The following is an 11,208-nucleotide window of genomic DNA, read 5'->3' as shown; positions in this document are numbered from 1 at the left end:
GTACTTATTTGATTCTAATGCATATCAAAGTTGACAACAAGAGTTACTACAAGCTTGATTTTATATCATAAAAGTCATTCTCAAGTGCAGATTTTAGGGATTAGGTGAAAATTTCCAGTTCCTTAAAACCTTTCTTAGGGAACTTTGCTTCGTTTAGCAACTTCACCGTGCATTCCCAAAAATCACACCATCGGCTACACATCTAGCTACCATAATATACAATTTAGTAATATATGCCAACATGGAAGGAAGCACAACAACCTACACAAACATTTAAAGGTAAATCTTCTAAACCTAACCTGTTTTACATGCTTAAGATTTGATATGCCAAAGCTAACTGCCACAAGCTTGGTAATTGCAAGTCATCCAAAAAATAAATTTTAACAAGCTTTATATCATGTTAGGCAAAGATATTTGCTACATTCCAAGAATCTTAACAGATGACAGAGTTATACTTTGAAGATACTAAGATAATGAACTCATTGGTATTTAAATCAACTCATTGAAATGGTTTATCTACACACCCAGCACAACCACAATTAGATTTTAGACATGCTTGCTTCCTAAATATAAACTCCATTCAGGGGTATATTACTGATTCCAATCCACCAATTGCTATGATAGTTATTGTTTGTGGTTTATTAATGACTTGAAACTCCTTTTTTCTCTTCAGTTGGGACTTGAAACTCATTCAAAAGTTATCATAAGAGATATATATTGGATACCGAGAATAGATTAAGTAGACAAATCTCTTCAATTTCTCAAAGAAGAGTTTAACTAGCATTCAAAAGAATCAACAATTAACTCGTTAAAAGTTTTTTCAATCCACTTTTGCAATTGAGTTTTCACTAATAACAAAGGTGGTATGACGTGAGTCAAATTACTATTCTTTATGAACATCTCACAAAGACTTGATAGTGGATGTTTTGCCTAACATAAAACAAATGAAGAAATAGTACAATAAAATAATAGAGCTTTTTTTTGTATCTTGATCTAATGATGGCAAAAAATGGCATGGCATTGTATAATGGCCCTACCTTCATCATATATATAATTGCATTGTAATTTGTCCCTCTTGCCAAGGAACATGTAGCTGCAACTTGAACAAAAAGACACATTATTAAAAGAAGTGCACACATTAATTTTAAAAAACATAAAAGACAACTATAATACTTGGATAATTGGAGCATCCACCAAAGGATCAGAGTGTGGCGTACCAGCTCAATTATGTCTGATCCATGAGAGTCAAGAACTTTCAATGCTTCTGCTGTGGTTGAAAGGTCAAAATCACCAACCGTTGTGTATGGATTTATACAAGCATGCTCGTTAAAGAGAAAATACTTGATAGAGAATCTTGCATGTTTAACAATTGTTAACACTTGATCCCAAATGATATGTAATTGAAATTAATATTTCATGATTTAGTGAAATGAGTACATTTGATTTCACAATTCAAGAAGATGCCAAAATATGCAGTATAGGACCTTAGCAATTACAAGAGATAATTTAGAAAGCTATGCTTTAAAAGATGGCATGGAACTTGAATAATGTTTCATAAAGTTGGCAAAGCAATAGCCAAGTAACAAGTTCACATCAATACCCAAAATGAAATACAGTTGCAAGCTTGCAACCTCATTTGTTCTCTTTTTATTTTATTGGTTATTTAATCTGTGATCTTGAAACTATAAACTCACTCACCCATTGCATTTTATGAGGGGAGGAGATGCCATTTGAATTAGAGGTCATTGGCCAACAACAAGATCACAACTTGAGACCTAAAACAACAAATTACCACCAAAAACTGCCAAGAGAACTATACAAGATCCCAGTTCATGGAAAATGGATAATAATTTTACTTAAGAGTGGATAACTTACCCAGACATATGCATTCCAGTAGTGTTCTATGCCTATTCATAAGAGAAGTATGGAAAATTTGCTAAAGAGATTAAGTTGGTAGCATCACCTTATAAATTTGAATTTTCAAATCCCCAAAACACTATGTAGTTCAACCGGCTCTTCTATGATACATCTTTTATTACCACATTCAAACACACACCATTAACTAAAATCCACTAGAATCGTCGACCAATTGAACAAATTAAACCACTTAGAACAACCCCTCAAAAAACAACCAAATCTCCAAGACTTATCTCACTCAACAATGGAGCAATTACATAAAATAGTAAACCAAATTTAAAATTATTAACTCATGCTCCATTACCATATCAAACAAGATCATAATGGCATATGATAAGAGAACAGGAAATCAATAATGATAAGATGCACAACAACAAATATACCAGTAGTCCAACAACAAAGTACCCAAAACAGAAAGTGAAAGGAGTGGATTTGAAATCAAAATAAAAGATACTTGCTTACTTTGCCTTGTTTTTTCAATCTGTAAAAGTCTCAGAGAGCCCAACAGTATCATATTAAATGGGTTACGAAAACAGGTATTTAAGGTTAAAATTTGAGCAAACCTTGATTTCACAAGCTCATACTGTGAGCAACTGTGATGGATGAATTTGAACATGAAATTTTGCCAAGAAATAGAGAGCGAGAGAGAGAGCATGGTTGAGATATTTGAGGATAAACAAGGACTCAATGACATGACATCTAAGAGATAGTTTTGGAAATTGTGTACATTCTTTAGGGAATTATGTCAAACACAGGTATTTAAGTGTGTGTTTCGTTGCAAATTCAGCTTATTTTACTATTCAGTTTATTTTTGCTACTATTTATGTCCCATTGCACTTTTTAGTACTATTCATAAGTCCCACCGTACTATTTCAGCTAATTTTTACTTTTATCTATAATACTTTCAGCAAAAAGTTTTAAGTCTCAGCAAAATAAGCAGATTCCAAATGGACCTTAAGTGTCCGTTTGGCTCCAGCTTAAAAAGCCAACTTATTTCACTATTCAGTTCATTTTTGTTACTATTCATAGGCAACATTACACTTTTTAGTACTATTCATGGGTTCTATTATACTATTTCAGCTAACTTTTACATTTATCTACAATATTTTCAGTAAAAAGTTTTCAGTTTTAGTAAAATAAGCGGATCCCAAATAGACCCCAAGTTAAACTGTCCACTAAAAGAAAGAAAAAATCATCACCATACACATAAAAAAGCAAACCAATTATTATCAAAATCCAACACAACCTAAGAGACTACATGATCAAACAATCAGAGAAAAAATTGATTATGATAGTTACCGGATAAGCTTTTCAAGTCAATAGAGAAAGGGGTGAGAAAGCTTGTGAAGTCAATCTCTGGTTCAAATTGCTCTCGCAATGCAAGATATATTGCTCTTTTTGTAGAGAGAGAGAGAGAGAGAGACTAAGAAAATGAGAGAAAGGTCAAGAAATATTTTGATTTGAGAGAGAGAGAGAGAGAGAGAGAGAGAGAGAGAGAGAGAGAGAGAGAGAGGAAATCTATGGAAAGAAAGGTAAAGAATGTAACTAATGAAAATCTTTTCCGCTGCCCGTGTCCATGTCCATGCCCATGCAAGTAGAAACAATTTTTGCTTTTCCTCACAAAAAACACACTAATTTTTGCTCCCAAAAGAGACGATGCTTGACTAAATCAAAGTACTGTACATGAGCATATTTACACTTCTTATGTAGTTAGTAGATAGTAGAAGTCCTTAAAAAAAGGGTAGATAGTAGAAGTAGAAGTAGAATATATATATATATATTTTTTTTTTTTATGAAATTACAATTACTATAATTAATATATAAGTTACTTTATTTATTCTACTTTGTTTGCTGTTCTCATAGGAGTCGCAAGCTCAAACTATAGGATATCATAGGAGTACTGTCAATACTGGAAGTATTATACATAATTTTGTGTTTGGACAAATTATGTTTATTGTTTGGCATACATGACACATTGGAATATGTGTTATGAAATTATCTTTTTTTTTTTTTTTTTTTTTTGTTTTGTTTGTTTTTTGTTTTTTTTTTTTGTTTTTTTGTTTTTGTTTTTGTTTTGTAAATAGAGATTAATAACCAAACAAAAACTAACCAACAATCAAGGTTGCTAGATTAGAACATAGTTTGATACAAAATAGCCTCGAAGAGTCTTGTATGTGCAAGTTAGATTTGAGCTGATATAGACGAATAAAATAAGTTATCTAACAGTACATCTACATGAAAAAGCTTCTAAGCGACAATGATTCTAGCTTTAACATGACACATGTTAGAGAAGAAGAAAATGATAGTAAGAATGTAAAAAGGGACACAAGATATACGTGGAAAACCCTAGGAAAGGGATGAAAAACCACGGTTTGAGCAATAATGGAATGTTCTTGTTTTGCTCAGATTTGTATTATGTGAGGAAAAGAGGTTACTCTTATACAATAAGGATGTTCTTCCTTAAAGAGAGACATTGTTTCCTATCTTCTTATATTATCAACTTTCTACTTTATTCTCCAAATATCTACTTGGGCTCTTACCCCAAAATACAGTTACATGTTCCTCTTATAATCTGAGGAATATGGTTGATTACAAAGGCAGGTGTCAAGTCATCATTTCTTTATTTTTGACATTTTCACATTTGTGACATTATTTGTTGATTAGATGATAGAGATTGCACCAATGTGGCACTAGGGCCCGTGGGTAGGTGACTTTGCCACTGTTTGGAAAATAGCCCCTAGACATTGAGAAGGACATCAGGAGTCCTGTAACTGATACACGTGTCTTTGAAGTGGTCCAACATGCATTCAACTAATAAAGGGTGTCTTTATAGCTGATAATCTTAGAAAGTCACTATCTCCCTTCTTGTGAGTGCTTGAGTACTATGTCAGGTGCATATCTTACTTCCTTCCAAAGGCAATCACGCCTTTAGCATGAACCAAGAATAGGATATTTTTGCCAACGCTTCCTCTTCCTTTGCTTACAGCCATTCCATGTCTAGGGTCTATATTCAATCACATATGCATTCTTCCATGCCTTTATGATGTAACGTACAAGTTCCTAAGCAAAAGCTGGGCAATCTCCACAAACGGAGTGTCCAGAGTAACAAAATCATACTAAAGACGAGTTCTTTCATAGCTAACACATCCGTACAAGCATTTGCCTCCTTAAAGCAAGGGAGCATCTTCAATGCTGGGATTGGTTCATGAATTGTTGCAATCATCAAGAATTGAAGCAAATTCAGCACAAGGCCCTATCATTATTATCTTCTTGTCACCATTGATCACTCCCTCTCAAAACAGACCCAGTTTACTTGGTTTTTTAAGGAATTTATACAACATTTATATTTATAACTTGCATATAACATACTCAACGACCAGCATCCCATCCCATCCCGCCTTACCCTCAACCTCAAGCACCGAAAAGAACCTACTGTTCGGTCCGGTCCAGTCCGAGACTCGGACCTAAACCAAGATTGTTAAAAATACATAGTTATTGGGCCAAGACCCAGACCCACGAGTCTACTTCCTGTACTCTATATTCACGTGACTGTCCAAAGGGTTAAAACTTAAAACAAAGAAAGTGTGGGAAAAAAGTAATTTGAAATCCAAAAAATTGGGTTTTTCACTTTTCATTTTCCCACCCAAAACAAACCCGCCCATTTTTGCTCTGACCCCAATTCAATTCAATTCAATTCAGAGCTTAAAAATTAAAAACCCACACAAGTTCTTTCCTCTCATTTCATTTTCTTTCCCTTCTCCACTGTTCCCTCCTTCTCTTCCTTCTCTCAAACGCTCTCAGGTCTCTCTCTAAACCTTTTTATCACTTTTAGTTGTTTTTCTCCTTTCATTTTGTTCGTGGGTTTTAAAAGCAAAGCTGCTCTTTGAGCAATTAACCTAAATTTGTGTATTATGCTTCATGTGTGTGTTTTAATTTTTCAGGTTATGTTTCAGTTATTGTTGTAACAAAGTTAATTTTTGTTCGAGAAAATTTACCCAGATCTGTTTTACCCCAAAAGTTACAAACCAGATCTGATCTGGGTTTTTCTTTACTCAAATTTCTGGTCACAATTTTCTCTCCATTTATATTTTTAACCTAAAAAAAATTGAAAATTTGAAAGTTCTTTACTCGTAACTCGTAATTTGGTTTTTGTTGTCTGTATTGGTTATAATTTTGGTTGTATATTGCTGTGTTTCTGATATGGTTATATTAATTTGAATTTTTAATCTCAATTTATCAAATGGGTTTTTTGGGTTTGAAATTTGGATAGGTGAGAAATGGCGGGAAAAGGTGGAAAGGGGCTTTTGGCAGCCAAGACAACAGCAGCTAACAAGGACAAGGACAAGGACAAGGATAAGGATAAGAAAAGGCCCGTTTCCAAGTCCTCCCGTGCCGGTATTCAGGTTGCCAAACACCCCCGTACTTCCTTTTTTCACTTTTATATGCAATCTCTTTATATTAATTTTATGAATTTAAAATTTTAGATGATGTGACAGTATATCGTTTGTTACCTAAAGTTGTTAATTATTCATAAAAACTTGTCGGCTTTTGTAAAGAGAGTAGGTGAGCTGTCATGTGTGTTTTAATAAAAATGAATTATGAAAGTCTCAAAAGCAACTTATGTGTTTGTCTTTTGGTGTGAAGAATTTTTAATTTTGAATACATGCTTGTTTTTGGAACTGGGTCCCAATTAACTGAGGTTGATGATAGTACTTGGTTTTTTGAAGTATGGTTAATTTGTGTTTGGTTTAATTGGATTGAAATGCTAATTCAACTTACTGTGACTAAAAGTTAATTTTGATGATGATAATTGGCTAGGTTGTCACATAATTATTGATTTTGTTGGGCATAGTGAAGGTGATAATGATTTTTTTCCTGCTTCAATTATTATGCTTTAAAACTTTGTACTAGCTCCTCAATGTTAGCAATAGGAACATAGTTTGGGTTGCAGTAAAGTTGGTGAGAACTATGATTTTGATGCTGTTTGTACTAGTTTTCTTAGCCCATTCATGATTATTCTGCTTGGTGGAAGATTTGATTGCTACCAAAAAAGTTGTCTTTGAGACTTACCTCAAGTTGTAGGAGGAGCTGAGATGATATAACACATATGATCTTGTTCTTGCATCTTGATATGCGAAAAGTATTTTTCTATAATAAATTAACAGATTTATTATAGATAAACATTGGTGTGCCCTCGTAATACACGTGGTTGATCTTAACTAGTTTGTTGCAGATTCATAATCGACTGAATTTTGGGACTGAGGCTTTGATTGTTGTAATTGAATTATGTTTGTGACAGCACTTGTTTTCCTTCTATTTTTTCGCCTGGTTTATGATTCTGAATTTATCTTATATGTCATGTTGTTGCATGGGGGAGTAGTTTCCTGTGGGTCGTATTCACAGGCACTTGAAAACAAGGATTTCTGCTAATGGGAGAGTTGGGGCCACGGCTGCAGTTTACTTGGCTTCAATTCTTGAGTACCTGACTGCAGAGGTGCTTGAGCTGGCAGGAAATGCAAGCAAAGATCTGAAGGTGAAGAGAATCACACCAAGGCATCTGCAGCTGGCTATTAGAGGAGATGAGGAGCTTGACACCCTGATTAAGGGAACCATTGCTGGAGGTGGAGTGATCCCTCACATTCACAAGTCCCTCATCAACAAAACCTCTAAAGATTAAGCTGTTTGTGTCTGGTTTGAAATGGCTGTTAACTTTAGGACAGTGTGTTTAGTTTGTGACCCATTTTAGTAATGGTGCTGTGGACTTTGTTTCAGTTTGTAGAAGATTGTTTAGATGGGCTAGGTTAGTACTTAGTATATATTGGGTAATCTATTGTGCCTTCTTCAAACTGTTATGTTCGTTTAGACTCTAGAGTAGGACTGGCGTTTCTTGAATGGATTTAAATGTGGTTTCCTAACCACCTTTAACCATTATCTATGATTCTCAAAACTTCTGCATGTAATATGATGCTTATGTTGTTTAATGGATTGACCTGTGATGGGATGGGATTGCTGGTGTTGTAGCATTTTCTATGAAGACAACAAATGTCACACTCTTAGATTGTTTTCAGACTTCTCTTTCCATTTAACTTGTTATTCTTGTTTGAGTTTGAATGTAACCATTTATTGCTTTTCCTCTTCAGTGAGCAAATGTCTGACTGTAATGAATTTATAAACATGCAATTTTGCTTTTACATGCAGGGTTCTTTCTCTCACATACAAAGGCATGCTCACAGCAGTAATTCTCTTACGTTCATAGTGGGCCACTTTTTATAGGTGGGTTTCACACTTTTGGGGCTTACAGTGTTGTATGCAGCCCATTCTAAGAAACAAACACAAAAGATGCTTCAACGTTTCCTTGGGCTATCATTTGGGCCGAATCGGCCTAATTTAGAAATCCTGGGGCTATAATCATTTGGGTTTGATTCAGTCTCGATTTGATATGTGCTTGTCCAAGTCTTATTGGGTGAAATGTAAATTAACCTCTGAATCTGTACATCATATTAATTAGCTCCCACTCTTTGGTTTTTGCTCCATTTTTTGTTATGGCTTCGTGTAATTAATCTTTGTTTCTGGTTTGTGTTATATTTTTCTAGCTTAAGAAAACAGCAAGAATGTTGGTGACCTAAGGTGTTTTGGTGTAAAACCAATAGGTTAATTGTCTTGTTTCATTATTATATTATAACAAAGGTTCGGTTTCTATCCGTTATTGTAAGAATGGGATAAGGGGGTATCTTATTATAGCAAGTGTATATATAAAAATCATTTCTTTCACACTCGTGGAGTTCACATATGCTGGTTCTACGTGCATGTGTGATGAGTATTGTATAAGATTAATGTATTCTATTCTTTTGGTGAATGTTTTCTATTCAGAAAACGTTACCATAGAGGCATGTTCATGTCTAATTCGATGAAAAACTACACATAAGTTGGATACAACAATTAATTAACAGAGAGGTCAGTCTCAAATGACAAATCCAAATTCAAACTAGGACTGCGATAGGTGTAGAAAATACATAATTTGAGAAGGCATTTTAGCTACTTCAGTCTTGGACTGATATTATCGGAAGTTCTTGCATTCACAAAAAGACATGGGGATGGGGAGGCCAATTATGACCAATTGTGTGGTTAGGAAAAAAAAAAAATGCGTTGCATTAACATGAACATGATACGTCAGAAAAATGCTGACGAAGTTGAAAATGACAAAATTGTTATAGAAGCTGCTTATTGCCAAAGAAAAATTCAAGAATTCAAGAGTATTTAAATAGCTAATAAGCCGTTGCAGGCCAAGAAATGGTACAAAACAAGCTGCTTAATTACGCAATTTCAAAAATTTATAGTATTTGTTTTGGCTAAGCTCGTGAACAGGGTTACGTAACTTGACATCACATGGCTACCGCAGGTTGCTAATTTTGGCTTTTACTTAAATATATTTGTTAACAACAGAATGAAACTTTTTTTTGATAATCATCACTATACTGTCTATAAAAGCTGAACAATATATATACAACTGATTTGATCATATTTTCATAAGAAATTCTATGTCCATAAAAATTTTTATAATACTTTCACAACAAATCTTAAGTGGTAGTTTGTTATTGGTTGTTATGGGTGAACAAAAAAATAATTTAAGTTGTAGATTTAAATTAGAATTAATAACAACTTATCAACTATAATTTGTTGTGAAAATGTTGTAAGCATAGTGTAAGGACTGAAATTGGATTGGACGCAATATAGGATTGGATTCTAGCCCAAGCGGCTCAAACAATAAATTTGTAGAGCGTGGATAAAAGAATTAGATCTATTCTATTATACAAGAGTTTGCAGTCCATTAACTAGCAGCTTTAAGGCTTCTTGATCACTGTTCAAGCATCACTTTCACATTAATACGGCCAGAGAGTTGGTTGGGAGTCATTTAATGCGGAGGTAGCAATTTTTTGAAGATATTTGTTGCCCTTCTCCTTTCTTATCCCTTGTCCAACGTCTAACTCTTAGTGGTGATGTAATTTCGAAGAAAGTCCATGATGATATGGCACTCTTACTGACCTCGGACAATTTTTGCTGAGATGGCTTTCATCCTCGGACACTCGTTAGACTTATCTCATATTATCTCTACTCTTCTCTTTACTCCGTTCTCCTTATAATCTTATCTGGGCCTACTCGGATGGTCTAATGTCCTCAGATCGGGCCATAGGCCTAGCTGGCACAGCTTTAACAGTACCTCCTGATTAACTGGCCCCTACACATAGCATTCCCCTATTTTAATTGCAAGCTTAGATGATAATTTGTTAGGGTATTAAGTGTAACGTTGGATCCAATGGTTTTTGTTTTATTGTTTTATTTATATTTTTTGCATTTTTCTGGGTGCTAGGTAAAGAATTCATTGGAGGAAAAAAGAAAGAGGGGATTTACCGATTAGCTGGAGTCCTTATTTTAAAATTTTCCCACATAAAAAAAGTTTTATAGTAAAATAAGTTTCCTATCTAAGAAAGAATTACTTAATAGTTAATAGGGCTATGCTACCTATCAAAATAAAATAAAATAAAAAGAGAAAAAAAAAAGAAAAAAGAAAAAAAGAGGTCTATGCTAGAATATGTAGTGCACCATTTAAACAGCTTAAAAGTTGACATATATGTAGTGCACCACTTGAGGTGACATGTTTAATTGATTCTTAAAAAATAAAAGTTGACATATATGTTTAATTAAAAAAATGAGTTTTGACCTATCAAAAAAAAAAAAAAAAAAAAAAAAAGAGTTTTGAATGAACTCTTCATATTTTTTATTCATTTTAATTGATAATTTATATAAACATTGAATCTTATTATAATTTCACTTTCAATCTTATTATCCTTCTTAGAGGTGTCATTTGAATTACAACTAACGTAGTTGATTTTCATGTTTACACTCATTCGAGTGCTTTTCCCTTCTTGAGGAGGTAGCTAATATTCATTGTATTATTAAGTTGTGCAATATCACCCTCATATCATTTGGTCAATAAAGATAAAAATAAATTAACAAGAAAATACACAAAAAACAAATAATTTATGTGATTTTGCATTTTGTCTACACCCATGAGTGACAGCTAAGAAGAAAATATAGAGTACAATAATGACATAAAGACTCTAAAAAGGAGCAAACTCTAATATACTGAATCTACCCAAGAGTAACTCTCACAAAAGCGTAGAGCAAGAAAAAATCTTGGGGTAAAACTTAAGTATAGTTTATTAGATGTTACACCTTAGCTTACCCAATTAAATTTAACAATGTGGTGGCATTTTTCAATGCATCAATTTT

At 33.7% G+C, this 11,208-nt stretch overlaps 1 protein-coding gene across 1 annotated transcript; it reads left to right on the top strand.

Moving 5' to 3' along the window:
* The first annotated feature begins 5,562 nt into the window (after positions 1-5,562).
* Positions 5,563-8,050, top strand: LOC115972003 (histone H2A variant 1). Its single transcript, XM_031092139.1, has 3 exons — positions 5,563-5,718; positions 6,188-6,320; positions 7,298-8,050. Exons 2-3 carry the CDS (start codon positions 6,195-6,197, stop codon positions 7,592-7,594), a joined length of 423 nt encoding a protein of 140 aa, XP_030947999.1. The 5' UTR covers positions 5,563-5,718; positions 6,188-6,194; the 3' UTR covers positions 7,595-8,050.
* The last annotated feature ends 3,158 nt before the right edge of the window (positions 8,051-11,208 follow it).

The sequence above is a fragment of the Quercus lobata genome, chromosome 12 (assembly GCF_001633185.2).
Source record: "Quercus lobata isolate SW786 chromosome 12, ValleyOak3.0 Primary Assembly, whole genome shotgun sequence".
Taxonomy (NCBI): domain Eukaryota; kingdom Viridiplantae; phylum Streptophyta; class Magnoliopsida; order Fagales; family Fagaceae; genus Quercus; species Quercus lobata.
This window is presented reverse-complemented; position numbering and strand designations above follow the sequence as displayed.

Coding starts and splice junctions, on each gene's coding strand:
- LOC115972003 (XM_031092139.1), top strand. CDS start 6,195: ATGGCGGGAAAAGGTGGAAAGGGGCTTTTGGCAGCCAAGACAACAGCA. Junction 6,321..7,297: donor CCTCCCGTGCCGGTATTCAG/GTTGCCAAACAC, acceptor ATGGGGGAGTAG/TTTCCTGTGGGTCGTATTCA.